Source organism: Dipteris shenzhenensis, chromosome 18 (assembly GCF_047967505.1).
Source record: "Dipteris shenzhenensis isolate YYH24624 ecotype China chromosome 18, Dip_SZ_1.0, whole genome shotgun sequence".
NCBI classification, from domain to species: Eukaryota; Viridiplantae; Streptophyta; class Polypodiopsida; order Gleicheniales; family Dipteridaceae; genus Dipteris; species Dipteris shenzhenensis.
Window position 1 is genome coordinate 33289280 of NC_141613.1, and position 19922 is coordinate 33309201.

Consider the following 19922-nt stretch of genomic DNA (forward strand, 5'->3'; position numbering starts at 1 on the left):
TCCTACCACCTGGGAAGGGTTTAAAGCTGAATTTAAGAAACACTTTCTTACACCTGATGAAGAGTCCCGAGCTTGGGATGCTTATAGAAATCTTCGTCAGAAGGGTCTGTCGGTGGCAGAGTACACTGACAAGTTAAGGGAATGTGTCATGAAAATAACAGACTCTCTCCCTATGCCGGTTCAGTTAAAAGACTATATCTATGGACTGAACGACAAAATTAAAATGGAAGTTCGAGCTAAATATGTGACTACATTAGATGAATATATTGCAGTAGCCCTGAACTATGAGGATGCCAGAGGCAGATCTAGTGGATTTGTGCAGGGAAGGACTCAGTATGAGTACCCGAGAAAAGGGGGATTTCAGAGGAAATGGACTTCAAAGGCAAGTGTCTCGCAGCCAAGTGGCCAAACCAAGCAGGTGAAGCCGGTTGAGGGACCAGCAAAAACAAGTACCACTGTTGGGGTGAAAAGGAAAATAACTCCAATGGCAGCCTGGGCTTGGTCAAAGTCCTTGTTGACCTTTGAACAAAAAGAGAAAGTTAGAAAAGAAGGATTGTGCTTCGGCTGCCTTCAGCGACATCAGTGGAAAGATTGTCCACTGAATAAAGACCGTCGCACGGCCAATATGATAATATTTGAATGCGACGCGGAACATATGCAGATGCAATTGGCGGGACCTTCTCAGAGGTTAGTACCTGTATTGTTAAGTGTGTCTGTTACTAAGTTAGTAAGCGGTGCACCTGATAACATCCTTTCAAAACCCGCAGCAACGGGGTATACGGTTTTCGATGAGCCCGAGTTGATTAAAATGAAAGGGCAAGTAGCCAGTCATGATGTGATTGTGTTGTTTGACTCAGCGTCAACACACAATGTAATTAACTCAAAGCTTATTAAGAGGCTCAAGTTGAAAACTAGTCCGTCTGACTATGCTTATAAGGTCAGGATGGCGGACGGAAGTTCAACTGAAGTATGGGACCAAAGGGTTACCCAGTTGGAACTTCGAATTCAGGACTATGTTGAGAAGCTGGACTTTGAATTGACCAGACTTACTCACGCAGATATAGCCCTAGGCATGGCTTGGCATTTTTGGAAAAATCCAGCCATTGATTGGAAAAAGCATATTTACCAGTTCAAGATGAACGGGGTAGAATATGTTTTGCGAGATGAAAAGGATTTACCTCGAGGACCATTGATTTCAGCCATGGAAATTCGGAAGACTCCGAAAGAGTTTCTGTGTCTGTGTATAGCATCGGTAGAGTCGATTGATGATGCATCGACTAGCACTGAGGCTACCCAAGATGGGAAAATGGCCGAGTTGGCTAAAGAGATATCAGAGAAGTTCTCTGAATGTTTTAGGGTTGAACTACCTTATGGGTTACCTCCAGAGTGGAAAGTTCAGCATAAGATTGAACTGATCCCGGGGGCAGAACCTGTAAATAGACCTCCCTATAGAATGAGTTTTACTGAAGAGGCGGAGGTGCGTAGACAACTAGAAGAATACCTCAGGTTGGGGCAGATTCAACCAAGTTTCTCACCTTTTGCTTCGTCAGTGATATTAAAGAAGAAAAAGGATGATACGTTTCGCCTCTGTATAGATTACAGAGCATTGAATAATATCACTGTTAAGCACAGGTATCCGATGGCTCGTGCTAGATGCATTACATGGAGCCGTGGTTTTCAGCAAGATAGATCTTAAGTGTGGCTACCATCAAATCCGGATTAGAGCCGAGGATGTGCATAAAACCGCTTTCAGAAGCAAGTTTGGTCATTATGAGTTTTTGGTAATGCCCTTCGGACTTACCAATGCTCCAGCGACATTCGTCATGCTTATGAACGATTTACTATGTCCGTATATCGGAAAGTTCGTAGTACATTTTATTGACGATATTCTGATATTCAGTAAAAGTATTACTGAGCATCGTGAACACTTAAGAATAGTGTTTAGTACTTTGAGGAAAGCCAGTCTTTATGTAAATAGAAAGAAAACTATACTGTGTATGGTTAGGCTTGAATATTTAGGATTCATAATTACTCCACAGGGGGTAGAAATGGATCCGAAGAAAGTGGCTGCGATACTAAGTTGGCCAATCCCTCGGAGTCTGACCGCGTTGCGATCATTCTTGGGATTTGTCCAGTTTTATAGAAGGCATATCAAAGGATATTCCGAAATAGTATTGCCATTGGCTGATCTGACCTCAGAGAAAGTACCTTTTATTTGGGGACAAAATCAACAAGAAAGTTTTAACACCATAAAACAATCTGTGGTCTCAGGACCGGTGTTAAAAATAGTTGATCCCCAGAAACCGTTGTTCCTGGAAACCGATGTAAGTGGCATTGCGGTAGGAGCAGCTCTCCTTCAAGAGGGAAGGCCAGTAGCCTTCGAAAGCAAGAAGCTTTCTCCGTCTCAAAGGAATTGGCCAACTCATGAATTGGAGTTGTATATTGGAGTTGTATGCTGTTATCCATGCTTTGAAAACATGGAGGCATTATTTGTATGGTTCAGATTTTTATGTGGATGTGGATCATGATACTCTGAAACATTTTTGTAAACAGCCTGACTTGAGGGGCCGCCAAGCTAGGTGGGCAGAGCTCATGCTGGAGTTTAATTTAACGATTCGGTACCGAAGAGGAAAAGACAATAAGGTTGCTGATGCGTTGTCTCGCATTATGCACAACCTGAGTTTCACGGTATTAGAGAGTGCTCTAATGACCGAGATAAGAGAAACTCAAAAGGTGGATGAGTTTGTCCAGAGCTTATGGCCTAAGGCTCATGTGTTAAAACCCGGGGAAAATGAAAAGGATGACCTGGCATCCAGAAAAGGCCAAACATATGCAAGATATACCATAAGGGATGGTATGCTGAAAAGAAATGGCAAGGTTATAGTACCTAGTCAGAATGATCTCAGGCAGAGAGTCATTCGACAGTGCCATGATAGCCCGTGTGCGGGACATCCAGGAGTCGAGAAGACATATGATATCGTGAAGCGAGATTTCTTTTGGCCAAAGATGAAAAAGCATATTCATGAATATGTGACACGGTGTTTCTCGTGTCAGGTAAGCAAGGCCGAGCGGGTGAAGCCACCCGGACTTTTACAGCCCTTGGAAATACCACTAAGTAAGTGGGAGAGCATTTCCATGGACTTTATTGTAGGGCTGCCTACGACACAAGGAGGGTATGATTCTATCCTTGTGGTGGTTGATCGTCTAACCAAGATGGCTCACTTCATTCCGACTAGAGAGTCTGTTAGTGCCCCGCAAGTGGCGGATTTGTTTATTAGACATATATTTCGTCTGCATGGATTGTCGAGATCTATAGTGTCAGACAGAGCTGTCAGATTTACCGGTCATTTTTGGACAGTGGTATTTGAGACACTAAGGACTGAGTTGGGAATGAGTAGTGGGGATCATCCTGAGACGGATGGTCAGACGGAGAGAGTCAACCAGACTTTAGAGGATATGCTGAGGGCATATGTGTCATTGAGGCAACATACGTGGGACAAGTGGTTGCCATTGTTAGAGTTTGCCTACAGTGATAGGAAACATTCCTCTACCGGCTTCAGTCCGTTTGAGCTGAACTATGGTTATAGACTAGCAAATCCAACTATAGTTGGAGTACCTCAGAAAGTGCCTAGTGCCGCGAACTTTGTGGTTCAGATGCGGGAGATGCTAGCACTTGCGAGAGCTAATATCCGCCAGGCTATGGATAGAGCCAAGGTGTATGTGGATGAAAACCAGTCTATAAGAGTATTTAAGGAAGGAGAAAAAGTTTTTTCAGAGTTCCTTCGCACTCGAAGTCGTTGACTTCAGGAGAGTGTGCTAAGTTATCACCTCGATACTGTGGGCCGTGGTTAATTCTAAAAAGAATAGGCAAGGTAGCCTATAAATTAGAATTACCACCGGGGTCTAAGGTGCACCCAGTGTTTCATGTTTCTCGTTTAAAGAAATTTTTGCATACTGGTGACTCACTAATCGAAGGTGTGGTTTTGTTTCAGGAGATAGAGGATAATGCAAGACACAAACCAACAAGAATCCTAGACCGAGGAACAATGCAAGTGCGCAATCGGAAGATCCCCACAGTGTTGGTTGCATGGCATGGTCTACCTCTATCGGAAGCTACCTGGGAATCCGTATACCAATTGCGGAGAGTGTTCCCAGATTTCATCATCGAGGACGCTGATGCTTGAAGAGGGAAGGAATGTTATGCTCTAGCCGAGATAGCATGACCTCGGAAAGATCGGTGGGCATTTTCTCTTAGATGACCGACTTCTGTAATATTTAATGTGCGTAAATAAAATGGTCAAGAGAAGTAACTGCCAAGGTCCTAGGTGAGGGTGTAATGGCATTGACTAGGTGGTTCTGAGTGCTAAGGCCTAGGTGCACCTAATAATGCCAAGGGGCAAATGGTTTAATTGTGCCCCAAGAGAGGGGTAAATGGTGTACCAAGTAAAAAGGGCTAAAATGATGACATGTGGCAGAGGGAACCATCTAGGGAGTTGTGGGTTTTGTGGATATGCATGAGGCAAAAAATTACGTATCTCTGTTGAAAAAATGCGATCCATGAGAGCAAGGTTGGGAGGAAAAACGATATGCCATCGCCCGTGATTCACTTGGACTAGGAAAGAGATAGAAACAGGTTCGTTTCAACCTTGAGTCTTGTCTCATTCTCAACCATAGCCACAAAGTGTTTGAAATGCATAAACACTTTTGATTTTGCCTTGAGACCATAGACCCAAGTGTAGTTGGTGAAGTCATCTATGAATGTAACAAAATAGAGATAACCCCCTAAAGCAGGTGTCCTCATGGGACCGCAGACATCACTGTGAATTAGCTGTAATTTTCGTGTAGCTTTCACTGCACCATCCTTCTTGAAAGGAAGTCTATGCATCTTGCTTAGGATGCAACCTTCACATGCATGAGGAGAAGGCGACTCCAAAGGAGGCAATGCATCAACCATATCATGCCTCTAAAGTGTCATTAAGCTGACATAGCTCATGTGCCCATACCTAGCATGCCATAACTCCGCATTCTGCATCGCAGCAGTGGAAGTGCTCACTAATAATGTAAGATCGGATCTTTTTTCATATAGATCAAGCTGAAAAAGACCCCGATACAAAGTGCCAGAGAACATCAAAGCATAGCCATTCTCTTTGTCTCTGACTACGCACTTATCATCATAAAAAACAACATGAAATCCTCCTCTATTGAGTGAGGACATTGAAAGCAAATTCTTCTTTATGCCTGGCACATAGAGAACATCAGCACCATCCTTCTTAAAAGGAAGTCTATGCATCTTGCCAAGGATGCAACCTTCACATGCATGAGGAGGAGGCGACTCCAAAGGAGGCAATGCATCAACCATATCATGCCTCTAAGGAAGCTGCCATAACTCCGCATTCTGCATCGCAGCAGTGGGAGTGCTCACTAATAATGCAAGATCGGATCTTTTTTCATATAGATCAAGCTGAAAAAGACCCCGATACAAAGTGCTAGACAACATCAAAGCATAGCCATTCTCTTTGTCTCTGACTACGCACTTGTCATCATAAAAAACGACCTGAAATCCTCCTCTATTGAGTGAGGACACTGAAAGCAAATTCTTCTTTATGCCTGGCACATAGAGAACATCTGAAATTCTGAAATCTGTGCCATCAGTGGATGTGAGAATAATGTCTCCCACTCCACACACTGAATAAGAAGAATTATTTGCACGAGTCACCTTCTTTTTGGTGGGTGGAGGATGCAGAGATACAAACAGACTCTTCTTGGAAGTGATGTGCTTTGAAGCACTGTTATCAAAATACCAAGTATTCAGTGTCTCTCATTGACATTGAGAGAGCATGCATCCTTTGAAGGATCATAGCTGCAAGTCAAAAAAGCATATGGGTAGCATCTGAACTACCCACTGATAAATCTGAAGTGCAAGACAGAAAAGCATAGTGCTCTTCCACAAAGTTGGCTGCAACATCTTCCCCATCATGAGAATGAGGAGCTAATGCATCTGACACAGCCATACCTGAATCCATTTTCTTCTCTTTGGCTATGCGCTTCTTGCATTCTCCAATATAATGACCTGGCTTCTTGCAACAATGACAAATGCCCTTCTTTTTCTGCTTATCTACATCACCCTTTGCCTTATAAGAGGGCTGTCCTGAATCAGCTTTATGCTGATTTGTGGGCTGATTGGCATGTCGCTTTTGCTGCCCTTTACCCTTGGGCTTGAATTTGGAAAGCATGGGATGCTCGCAAGCCCGGGTTACTATATTTCTGCGAGTCTGCTCCTCCTACAGGCTACAACAGAAGTCCTACCAACTCGTGAAAAGAGAGAGGATTGCTGCCCCCCCTCAATGACAAATTCAGCGAGGTGTGGAAACCAAGATAGGACTCAGGAAGAGAGTTCAGAGTGGTGGTGATCATCTCTGAATCCGGAATGACTTCATCAATATTCAGCAACTGTTCCCTCAAGTCCTGAAGCTTTGTGAGGTGAGAATTCATGGAACCTCCCTCATTCATATGCGTATGGGAAAGCTCTCACTTCAAAAAGGAAACTCTAGCATCATTTCTTGCTGCAAACATACTCTCTAGTATCTCCCAAGCTGCCATAGATGTCTTGCATGACCGAATGTGAGGTATAATGAACCTCTTGACAGAGAGAGAAATCACTGTTTGATGCATTTCGCAGTGCCCTAAACTTATCTCCTTTTGGTGATTGATCACTACCTTGTACACCACATTGGCACTGCAGGGGGTGTTAAATTATTAATATATTCTAGGCAGTGGCCAATGTAATGTAATAAGTGAGTTAGGACACTTTTCCCTCTTAGAGGTTTTTCCCCCTAACTACGGTCTAATCTCTGACTACGGTTAGTGATTAGATAGGGTCTTGTCTAAGTGACAAAACCCTTATCTCTTTCCTTGTACACACACTTCATTCACTTCAGTTCAGTACATCTTGGGAGTGAACTACGTTCAGCTCACTCTCCATCTTGCTCACTCTTGCTCTCTTGCTTTTTCTCACAAATAGCACTCTGACTTTTAATGAGTATGGGAGTAAATGGCTGCAAACCATCACAAAGATCTGTGTCAAGCACTCTTATCTAATCTCTACTTCGTATCACGGGAGCAGCACCATGAATCACCTCCCAGCCAAATCTTGCTGAAGCTGATGAGCAGACAGAAATATTCCGTTCGAAATCATACGTGAAAAACCTTCTCTTCTCTCTAGAGCCTCAACCCTCACCTAGGACCTTGACATTAATTCCCTCCCGATCATTTACATGAAGCGCAAACAAAGATAGATCCTTTAAGGGAGATGTCGACTGATTCTTCCGAGGTCATGCTACCTCAGCTAGAGCGTAACATTCCTTCCCTCTTCAGACGTCAGCGTCCTCGATGATAAAATCTGGGAACACTCTCCGCAACTGATATACGGATTCCCAGGTAGCTTCGGATAGAGGCTGACCATGCCATGCAACCAACACCGTGGGTATCTGCCGATTTCGTATTTGCATTGTTCCTCGGTCCAGGATTCTTGTTGGTTTGCGCCTTGCAATATCCTCTATCTCCTGAAACCAAACCACACCTTCGATTAGTGAGTCACCTGTATGTAAAAATTTCTTTAAGCGCGAAACATGAAAAACCGGGTGCACCTTACACCCCTGGCAATTCTAATTTATAGGCTACACTGCCTTTTCTCTTTAGAATTAACCACGGCCTACAGTATCGAGGTGATAACTTAGCACACTCTCCTGAAGTCAATGACTTCGAGTGCGAAGGAACTCTGAGAAAAACTTTTTCTCCTTCCTTAAATACTCTTATAGAGTGGTTTTTATCCGCATACACCTTGGCTCTATCCATAGCCTGGCGGATATTAGCTCTCGCAAGTGCTAGCATCTCCCGCATCTGAACGACAAAGTTCGTGGCACTAGGCACTTTCTGAGGTACCCCAACTATAGTTGGATTTGCTGGTCTATAACCATAGTTCAGCTCAAACGGACTGAACCCGATAGAGGAATGTTTCCTATCATTGTAGGGAAACTCCAACAATGGCAACCACTTGTCCCATGTATGTTGCCTCAATGACACATATGCCCTCAGCATATCCTCTAAAGTCTGATTGACTCTCTCCGTCTGACCATCCGTCTCAGGATGATCCCCACTACTCATTCCCAACTCAGTCCTTAGTGTCTCAAATACCGCCGTCCAAAAATGACCGGTAAATCTGACATCTCTGTCTGACACTATGGATCTAGGCAATCCATGCAGACGAAATATATGTCTGATGAACAAATCCACCACTTGCGGGGCACTAACAGACTCCCTAGTCGGAATGAAGTGAGCCATCTTGGTTAGACGATCAACCACCACAAGGATAGAATCATACCCTCCTTGTGTCGTAGGCAGCCCTACAATAAAGTCCATGGAAATGCTCTCCCACTTACTTAGTGGTATTTCCAAGGGCTGTAAAAGTCCGGGTGGCTTCACCCGCTCGGCCTTACTTACCTGACACGAGAAACACCGTGTCACATATTCATGAATATGCTTTTTCATCTTTGGCCAAAAGAAATCTCGCTTCACGAGATCATATGTCTTCTCGACTCCTGGGTGTCCCGCACACGGGCTATCATGGCACTGTCGAATGACTCTCTGCCTGAGATCATTCTGACTAGGTACTACAACCTTGCCATTTCTTTCTAGCATACCATTCCTTATGGTATATCTTGCATAAGTTTGGCCTTTTCTGGATGCTAGGTCATCCTTTTCATTTTCCCCGGGTTTTAACACATGAGCCTTAGGCCATAAGCTCTGGACAAACTCGTCCACTTTTTGAGTTTCTCTAATCTCGGTCATTAGAGCACTCTCTAATACCGTGAAACTCAGGTTGTGCATAATGCGAGACAACGCATCAGCAACCTTATTGTCTTTTCCTCTTCGGTACCGAATCGTTAAATTAAACTCCTGCATGAGCTCTGCCCACCTAGCTTGGCGGCCCCTCAAGTCAGGCTGTTTACAAAAATGTTTCAGAGTATCATGATCCACATCCACATAAAACTCTGAACTATACAAATAATGCCTCCATGTTTTCAAAGCATGGATAACAGCATACAACTCCAATTCATGAGTTGGCCAATTCCTTTGAGAGGGAGAAAGCTTCTTGCTTTCCAAGGCTACTGGCCTTCCCTCTTGAAGGAGAACTGCTCCTACCGCAATGCCACTTGCATCGGTTTTCAGGAACAACGGTTTCTGGGGATCAACTATTTTTAACACCGGTCCTGTGACCACAGCTTGTTTTATGGTGTTAAAACTTTCTTGTTGATTCTGTCCCCAAATAAAAGGTACTTTCTCTGAGGTCAGATCAGTCAATGGCGATACTATTTCGGAATATCCTTTGATATGCCTTCTATAAAACTGGACAAATCCCAAGAATGATCACAACGCGGTCAGACTCTAAGGGATTGGCCAAGCTAGTATCGCAGCCACTTTCTTCGGATCCATTTCTACCCCCTGTGGAGTAATTATGAATCCTAAATATTCAAGCCGAACCATACACAGTATAGTTTTCTTTCTATTTACATAAAGACTGGCTTTCCTCAAAGTACTGAACACTATTCTTAAGTGTTCGCGATGCTCAGTAATACTTTTACTGAATATCAGAATATCGTCAATAAAATGTACTACGAACTTTCCGATATACGGACGTAAATCGTTCATAAGCATGACGAATGTCGTTGGAGCATTGGTAAGTCCGAAGGGCATTACCAAAAACTCATAATAACCAAACCTGCTTCTGAAAGCGGTTTTATGCACATACTCGGCTCTAATCCGGATTTGATGGTAGCCACACTTAAGATCTATCTTGCTGAAAACCACGGCTCCATGTAATGCATCTAGCACGAGCCATCGGATACCTGTGCTTAACAGTGATATTATTCAATGCTCTGTAATCTATACAGAGGCGAAACGTATCATCCTTTTTCTTCTTTAATATCACTGGCGAAGCAAAAGGTGAGAAACTTGGTTGAATCTGCCCCAACTTGAGGTATTCTTCTAGTTGTCTACGCACCTCCGCCTCTTCAGTAAAACTCATTCTATAGGGAGGTCTATTTACAGGTTCTGCCCCCGGGATCGGTTCAATCTTATGCTGAACTTTCCGCTCTGGAGGTAACCCATAAGGTAGTTCATCCCTAAAACATTCAGAGAACTCCTCTGTTATAAGATTAGCCAGCTTGGCCATCTCATCACTTTGCGTAACATCAGTGCTAGCCGAAGAATCATCAACCGGCTCTACCGATGCTGTGCAAAGGAATAAAAACTCTACTTGAGCTTTTCGGATTTCCATCATGGAAACCAACGTTCCCTGAGGTATATCTTTTTTACCTCGCAAGACATAAAGCACATCATTCATCTTGAATTGATATACGTGCTTTTTCCAATCAATGGCTGGATTCTTCCTAGAATGCCACGCCATACCCAGGGTTATATCTGCATGAGAAAGCTTGGTCATTTCAAAATCAAGCTTCTCAGCATAGTCGTGAATCCGAAGTTCCAACTGGGTAAGCCTTTGGTCCCATACTTCAGTTGAACTTCCATCTGTCATCCTTGACTGTATACACATAGTCAGATGGACTTGTCTTTAATTTCAGTCTCTTCACGAGCTTGGAGTTAATCACATTGTGAGTTGACGCTGAGTCAAACAACACAATGACATCATGATTGGCCACTTGCCCTTTCATTTTAATTAACTCCGTATCATTAAAGGCTGTATACCCCGTTGCTGTGGGCTTAGATAGGATGTTATCAGGTGCACTCGTCACTAGCTTAGCAACAGACACACATAACAAACAAGGTACTAACCTCTGAGAAGATCCCGCTAGCTGAATCTGCATCTCTTCCGCTCTGGAACTTCCCTCCATCTCCACGTCGCACTGTGAGATCACCATCTCAGCCATCCGACGATCTTTGTTACGTGGACAATCCTTCCACTGATGAGGCTGAAGGCAACCAAAACATAAGCCTTCTCTCCTCGCTTTTTCCCTTTGTTCTGGGTTCAAGGGAGACTTAGACCAAGCCCGGGCTGCCATTGGGGTTACTTTTCTTTTCACTCCAATGGTGGTACTTGGTTTAGGAGTTTCAGCCGGTTTCGCCTGCTTGGCTTGACCACTCGGCTGAGAACCACTCCCTCTACTAGTCCACTTCTTCTTAAACCTAGATTTCTTCGGATACCCATACTGGGTCCCGACCTGTGTAAACCCACTTGGCTTGCTACCCTTGGCATCCTCATAGTTCATGGCTATAGCTATTGCATCATCTAACGTGTTCACGTACTTAGCCCGAACTTCCATTTTTATTCGATCATTCAATCCAAATATGAAATCTTTCATTTGGATTGATTGAGGCAGGGGTTCGTCAACCTTCATTACACTCTCTCGAAACTTATCAGTGTATTCTGCCACTGATAAATTCCTCTGACGAAGGTTTCTATATTGATCCCAAGCTCGGGATTCTTCGTCAGGAGGTAAGAAGTGTTTCCTGAACTCTCTTTTAAACCCCTCCCAGGTAGTGGATGCTATACCATCTTTTTGTTGTTTAATCCACCACCGATCCGCTGCCTCACTAAACATGTGGGTGGCCTCACGGATTTGCTTGATGTCATTTTTGATTTCACAAATGGCGAACGCCTTGTCCCATTTGTGTAACGAGGTCTCAATGACATCGGAGCTACGGTCGTTCATCCGACCAGAATACTTTTCCGGTCTGTAATTGGCAATATTTGGCACTTTAGCCTTCCTAGGCTCGACCGTATGGACACTAGACTCCGGTTCCATTGGAGCCTTTCCCTTCTCCTCTCGAGAAGGTCTGGCAGACATACTATGTATCGCTCTCCTAAGTTCGGACTGCCCTGCATTGGCCTGTAATTGCTGCGCTAACAACTGTTGCAAGGCATCCTCCAGCAATGCAATCCTGCCAGATAAAGTATGAGCTACTGGGCGCGAGGAAGCTCCTTCTTCTGCTTCCATTCTGGTCAATGGGTGTTTTGGTTTGTTTTGTTTTGATTTGTGGGTTTAAAAAAAAAAAAAAAAACACCACTAGAAAGCTGTATTTACAAGCTGACACAATTCAGTGTACTAACAGTCTGACACAATTCCCTATACTAGGGAATTCCTGCAATCCCACATTCACACTGATCAGGCATTTAACACAGGCATATATCTTAGATGGCGCTTTTCCCTATACTAGGGAAATTCTTGCAAACTGACTCTGACTGAAGCACACAGGCATAATCTGTCCCTGCTACAGTATTAAAGCCTCATGCAGGCTGATCATTCACGAGATCCTGTCTATGAAAGTAGAGCACCACCCGACTAAATCGAGAAGAAAAAAAACAACACCACGAAACTAATGGAGGTCAAAGAAAGCTCCCTGGTCATCAACGATTTCACCACTTCTTGGTTCCCTGTAAATCCCGCCAACAGTCCGCAGTCACAGCCTTGGATCTCCCTCGACACTGATCTGTGTTTGCGCGGCCTTTTATACTTGCTTACCCTGTTCAAGCCCTGCGCTCCTTCTGCGTCCCAGAGTGTCGCTGGATCGTCGCCCCAGTCACTGCTTACGAGCAGGTTGCTTGGCGTTGGAGATCTCTGAGCACACGTGTGCCAAAGCAGCAAATCATGGGCTAGCCAGCTTGCTCTGCGCCACCTCTGCGTTCCAAACGGTGTTAAGATGAGACGGATGACGTTCGTCCACCTTTTGTCGTTCGACTAGTGCACTGCGTTGATCAGGCGCCGTCACGAACTAACCAATGATGTTAGGCACTCTCTCTCTTTGTCTATCGGGCTATTCGGGCCAGATGGCCTCCTTGCTCACGAACTCGTGCTGTCCGTCGTCACGGGCAACCCCCTCTCTGATTTCGTTGTAGTTGCGGGAGCGCCAACAGCCCCCTTTCCTAATTCGTGGACGTCGCAGATCACCAGCCGCTCCACCTATGCTCCAGGCCGGCTGTCCGTCACTGCCTTACGGGACCCCCAAGCTCCAGCGACGACTCTCAGCGGGAAGGTTGTCGACAAACCTTCCGTCCGTCATAGATCACTTCACCATTCGTCGAATGCCCGCATGGAATCTCCGTTAATGTAATCCAGCGCCAATCGATACGTAAGCCAGTTGTCCCTCGTCACGTCGCAGCATCACAGAGTCAGCCCGTCGATTTGGCGCTCAGGTCCTTCGACCATCCCCTCTATCCATCACGTGAAGGTCACCGTTGGACGACTCGCCACCAACGCTCCACGCCTTTCCATCGTTAGCCACCAGGGCTGTCTAGGCCTGTACCTCGAGCTCACGCTGCCCGTTCGTCATCGTCGTGCAGTCCCCTCCACTTCGTAGCCTTGGCTCTGATACCAAATGTCAAGCACTCTTATCTAATCTCTACTTCGTATCACGGGAGCAGCACCATGAATCACCTCCCAGCCAAATCTTGCTGAAGCTGATGAGCAGACAGAGATATTCCGTTCGAAATCATACGTGAAAAACCTTCTCTTCTCTCTCTAGCCTCAACAAGCCCCAATTCCCTAGATAGATCTAGATGCCACATGTCATCCATATAGGGCCTTCCTAATGCAACATTTCCTCCCAGCCAAATCTTGCTGAAGCTGATGAGCAGACAGAGATATTCCGTTCGAAATCATACGTGAAAAACCTTCTCTTCTCTCTCTAGCCTCAACAAGCCCCAATTCCCTAGATAGATCTAGATGCCACATGTCATCCATATAGGGCCTTCCTAATGCAACATTTCACCTCTCTTTTGGGATGCATTTAAACTCTTTGCCCCTAGGCACAACCTTTGCATTAGGCCCTTGGCCTTAGATCTACCTAGTCTGGTGCTATCAGCCCTCACCTAGGACCTTGACATTAATTCCCTCCCGATCGTTTACATGAAGCGCAAACAAATATATTACAAAGATAGATCCTTTAAGGGAGATGTCGACTGATTCTTCCGAGGTCATGCTACCTCAGCTAGAGCGTAACAATCTGCCATTCAATTCCTTGAGCCATACACATTCAACTGTAGTCGTGAAGGTTGCTGTGTACTCAGCTTCACAGGATGATGTTGGCACACTGGATTGTTTCTTGCTCTACCAAGGAATGCCAATAAAGAAACAATTTCCAATCTGAATCACTGAAAGCTCAAAGTCACCCTCCTTGGCATAGAACAGACCAGGAGACTGAGTACCTTGCAAATATCTGAAACACGCTTTACAACACACCAATGCTGTGTCTTTGGGCTGTGCATATACCTGATTAACTGGATTACACTGAACTGAATATCTGGATGGGCATTACATAGATAAATTTGGCATCCAACGGCCTAATTGTATACAATGCCATCGAAAGGTTCACTTGCATCATGCAATAACAGCCTCAACCTTGGTTCCATGGGAGTTGAAGTAGGCTTCGAGTTCTCTAGCTCCCTTTTGACTTTCTTCTTATGTTTGCAGCTTTGAACCTTTTTTAAAGAGCCAGAGATGCAAGGTTTGGGGCCTATCTTTGAGTTAGTGACTTGCAGGAAATATAAAATCAAGTTTTGTGTATGAGATAGCAAAATGCATGGATTCCTCAATAGAGAAAGACGACATATCATATATGAAATTCTTTTCTGTGCTTCCGTGACAAAAATTATTTAATTACAATTTGAGTGTGGATGAATGTGGGACCTCACAGTGTGGGGAAGCAGCTGGATTTGAGTGATTATCATCTGGCAGCACATAGGGACACTTTTCGGTTCTTGGAGTATCACAAGCTTCTTTATTGGAATGCTACAGATCCCTTGGCTGGGAGAGCTTTTGTTACATAAAACTGTGTCCTCTTTGCTATGTTCTGTTTATTTCCTCCAATTGGTGCTTATGAGGTATCTTATTCTACCCCTTGACATGACCCAATATCAGATGGTCTCTCTCAGTGTCCACTTATGATAACCAGTCCTTTTCATCCTTCAAGGGTTTGTATTCAATTTTATCTGTTGAGGTATGAGCCTCTTGTTTTCATGTCAGGTGGTTGGACAGGATTTAGGCGTCCTTGAGGAAATGAGCTTGCAGGGAAAAAACTACATGATTGGCTTAGGCTGTGGCTGTTCTACACCTTTTTTGTTGTAGAATAGGTGGAGCGCATTCTTAGGATTCATCTCCTCATGTGCACATCAGCAGAGGTGGGCAGTCCCCAATTAATTAAGACACAATGTATGTTGCAAGCGAGACCACCCTGCATGTATAGTTATGGAGAGTTGTTCTTAGGCATGGTGAAAGCTGAAAAAGGTAAATCTTTGTGGCTTTACATATGAAAGCTTGTTAATTTTCATCTTGAGATCACAGGGATAGTAGAGCAAGGGGTGTGAGCCATCGGCATTGTTGTCTTCCACTTAGGGCATTTTCTCTTTTTTGGGTGAAACCAGCTATGTCGATGGGCTTATGCAAGGTGACTGAAAAGAACTCCAGCTTAGTTTTGCTTGCAAAGCTATTATGTTTTCTGTGTTTTTCCCCCAATTGGGTGTTTGGGGGTGCATGCTTATTTATAGCTTTCAGTTTTTGTTTTTGTGATGGTCTAGATTCAAGCTTTGTGGAAGCTGTTTAGCTAACCCAGCTCCCCTTGAAAGAGTGCTCGGCATGTGATGTTGTGTGAATTTCCACCGGTTGGTTCTAAGGATTTGTTTTTTGTTGTTTCTTTTGGCAGGAACTATCAGGGCTGTAAGGGACTAGCATGCATTTGCTACGTTGAGTGAATGGTTTCAGATCAAATGACAGGGATGTGTTTATAGTTAACAAACATTCAAAGTCTCCCACAAAAGCATATGCATGATATGAACTGGACTAAATACTTGAATACAGCCCTGTTTGTTTTTCTCATCTTGAAAAATTACCATAAATATACCATTTTTTTGTTTGGTTTTGTTTGTCTATGAGCAGTTATTTATTTCTGGGGGTTGTGGCAACTTGAGAGTAGCTATGCCACCTTTTTTAGCAACAAGGATCGTTTTTGGTAAAACGTTGCTATCCCTAAATGAATTTCATAGTCCTTTTCAATAATTCAGCGTGCCTAGGAAAAACATTAGCAAGCATGCCTATTTTGCATGCGTTAATAGATTCTTGGAAGAGCAAGAACTATGGAAAGTGCAATCTTAAAGCCTTATGGATGTGTCTTCTCTAACCTCTTGTCTAACTCTTGCATTTCCAAATCACCTCCCAACAAAAGGAGAATACCAATGAAATTGCATCTTTCATGACATACACTCTGGAGAGTAGAGAGGCCATCATTTCCTCCATGAGGGAGATTGTTATCTCGTAATCAAATTGGAAACCATAAAACAAAAAAGGATTAGTGATAATCTCTTCAATCCTTGAAATAAACTTCTTGTACGAAGTAGCCGTCTATGTACTCATGAGCCTCTGAAGAATGGAGTGGGAGGGTAATATCTTCGAGTTGGTAGTTCATGCCAATGAGCCTTTGAAGAATGGAGTGGGAGGGCAATATCTTCGAGTTGGTAGCGTATGGCATGGAATGTAGGATGGTGGGCAAGTGTAAGAAAGTAGAGTGTCACACTTTGAGCAACTAAGTGCATAGTTTTTGAATACTTTTTGTTCAACTAAGCGCATAGTTGTTGAACACAAGAAATGATCACTCACGACACTCATAGGAGATTTGCAATAATAGAATGGTGTGAAGAAAATTTGTTCCTTAAAAGTCCTTGGGTACAGTAGGATTGATAGCTATTTTGGATAGCAAGGATCAATAAAATGAATTAGATCGTGGAGCGTCTGTGATGAGAAGAGGTGGTGCTCTCATAATTGTAGCACTCCGTGGATAATCTCATCACTGTGGGAATAAGAATTTGAGTGATGCCAAGGTCAACGTTGAAATGGAGACTTGGGTTTCTTGCATTATCTCTTATCAACTAATATGGCATCCAAGATGTTAAACTACTACTTATCTAACTTAAAAATGCCATAGTTTGTTGCACCTTGACAATCATGATATTTGAGGAGAATAGGGGGATTTTATGTGATGGGTGGGGGAGGCTAATGCATGGCAAGAGGAGGATAGGGGGATTTTATTTTTGAATTGGATGCTAGAGCCATGTGCCTTGCATGTGGATTTTTTCCTCCAACATGTCCTATGATTTTTACCTCCTACCACCATATGTCTTTTTAAAAATTTCCTCCTATTTCCTCTAAGAAGGGATGCCTTTGGAAAGTGTTGTGTATTTAGGGTGCTTGGAAAGTTTGCCTCCTATTGCCTCTAAGAAGGGATGCCTTTGGTTTCCTCTACTTTTAATCCTCATCACCTAGCTTCATTCTACATCTCTATAGTTGCACATATGCAAATACATAATGTACATAATTGGTCTTTCTAGCTGAGAATATAGTGTTTAGCTTAAAGCAATGGAGCTCTTAGTATCCTGTTGCATAAGTAAAGTATGCAAAAGATGACCTCAGTGTAGATTCCTTTGCTCCTACTGCCCTTTGAATGCTTGGAATTGAATCACCGTTTTCATTTAGTTTATGAAAATTGGTTGGTTTAACTCTAATACTAATTTTGAGATTCTTATTTCTCTTCTTAATAATGGATTTTGTTTATTTTAGTTATTGATAACTTCATGATGTTTAGGTAAGAAAATAGTGTGCGCACAATTTTCATTATGATGTTATTTTTGTTGATAGCTCTTATGCTTTTATTTGGAACCTAGCATGTCGTGGAAAGAGGAGGCTAACACGTGGCAAGAGGAGGATAGGGGGATTTGAATTTTGAATCAAAGGTTGGAGCAATTTGCCTTGGAATTGGATTTTCCATTTTGATACATCCCATGACGTCTACCTCCTCCTGCCACACCCTTAGGCACTCTAAGCCAATGGGATGATGATGAACCTACCACCTGTGAACTTTAGAAGGTATCTAAGCATCGTGTTGGATTTAATAGATTAAATTTTTTTCATAGGTTGGCTCAGCTTCATTCACAAGGATCTAAAGCCATCAAACATATTGCTTGGTGATGATCATAGGAATAAGGTCTCAGATTTAGGGTTGGTAAAGCTCGCACCTAAAGGTAATAAATGCCATGGGGTGGGTAGGAGAGGCTAATGCATGGCAAGAGAAGGATAGGGGGATCTAATATTTGAATTGGACGCTAAAGCCATGTGCCTTACATGTGGAATTTTTCCTCTAACATGTCCTATGATTTCTACCTCCTACCATCATATCGTTGGTCACTCTTATCAAGCATCTCTACAATTGGATGATGATGACGAACTTATCGTCTTTGAATTGAAAAATATTTGCACGGGTTGGCTTGGCAAGAGCTCATTATCAAAGATCTTAAGCCAACCAACTTAATCCATATTTTGTACGGAGATGAGATTGGCTAGAATCTTTGGGTATCTAGCTCCTAAATATGTTGGTATGCTCACTTTTGATTTGGCAATCATGTCAAGTGATTTTTGCTCATGTTACTTCTAGGGAATCGGTGTGATCCAATTATACAATTGAGTCAATACATACCTGAAAAGGTTTTTGTATTTTGTTTTGGATGCAACTGTAAAAATGACTTCTACCACTGTTACAAATCTTAGGGAGTCGTGCTTTCATGGGTGACAAAGCCTTCGTGCAATGAAGGGAGCTGCAAGGGCAGGCCTCTGCAATTTCTGACATTGTGTTGTCATCCTTCGTGAGCCACATAGCCTTCGTGCGACAAAACAAGTTGCAGGGGACGGAGACTTCAACCCATGGAGCAAACTAGGCTACCAAGTTACCTTCAAGGCATTTTAAGTCTGGCCGTGAACGTCGCATTGCTATTATAATGAAACGACCTAGAAGGGGGAGAGCTTCAATCCATGCAACCGAGCATGTAAGTAGGAGCCTATCATATTCAAGGTAATACAATCTTTTAAAGTCGATTTAAGACATATGCGAGCATAATAAGGATGCATGTGCCATAAACACAGGATATATGGCCTCCTTATTGGAAGAAATCCATTCAGATGGTGGTGGAGTAATAACACAAGACATGAGATAATTCCTTGGAACTCTCATTGCAATGATTTCTCAAATTGAGAATAGCGTGAAGGACTCTAATCAGTGGATGCAACATATTTTGGGGAGAGGTGGAGAAGGAACAGTTATATGTCAGAATGGGTGTAGACTACAAGTTGATAAGCTGAAAGAACAAGTTCAGCTACTGTCCATTGAGGTGTCAATGTTCAAAGTTGGTTTAAACAGGCTAACTACTTTGATGACCAGGATGAGCCATAAACTAGAGCTGGTCGTAACCCATGGCAATTAAGATACTCCAGAGACTTTTGTGTCACTTTTTGTATAGGAACCCCAAATCCTTTTATGGAATTCTTGTACTTGGGTCGCCCTTAAGTTATTTAGCAGGACAAGTTTTTTGTGCCTATTTTGCAAAGGATTTTATTTAGTTTTATTTATGAAAATAATATATTTTATCTTCTTACCTTCATTTGACATATATCTATGGCGATAGAAGCCAGTTTAATTTAATATTTGAATTGCGGATTGTTCCTTGCCATATTAATTTTGTTTGAGATATACACAAATATTTGTGATTTTTTGCATCGTGTATTCGCATAAATGCTTATACATTTTCATTTGGATATATTCATTCATATAGACATCGTTTCTTGAGATGGTCAACTTTGAGTTTTCAGATAGATCAACTTTGGTTTTTGTATGCTATTTGTGTTTCAATTGATGGTTATTTATTTAGACATGTTACGAATTATTGATAGATTCACAAATATTATCAAGAGTTGGGTTCCCTTTGGTGAATTGGTCATCTGTGCAAATATTATGGGATTGTATTTATCTTGGGACGATGTGAAGTTATATCTGTGGGCTTCACTTGCGAGACTCTTGCGAGAGGTCTCCAA

The 19922-nt window shown here is 43.0% G+C and overlaps 1 protein-coding gene across 1 annotated transcript in view; it reads left to right on the plus strand.

Moving 5' to 3' along the window:
- LOC147891140 (excitatory amino acid transporter) overlaps positions 1–15931 on the plus strand; it is a 51426-nt gene extending 35495 nt beyond the window's left edge. The window contains exon 3 of the mRNA XM_087389965.1: positions 15715–15931. Coding sequence (XP_087246091.1) covers positions 15715–15740 — 26 coding nt within the window. The 3' untranslated portion in view covers positions 15741–15931. The remainder of the gene's footprint in view (positions 1–15714) is intronic.
- The last annotated feature ends 3991 nt before the right edge of the window (positions 15932–19922 follow it).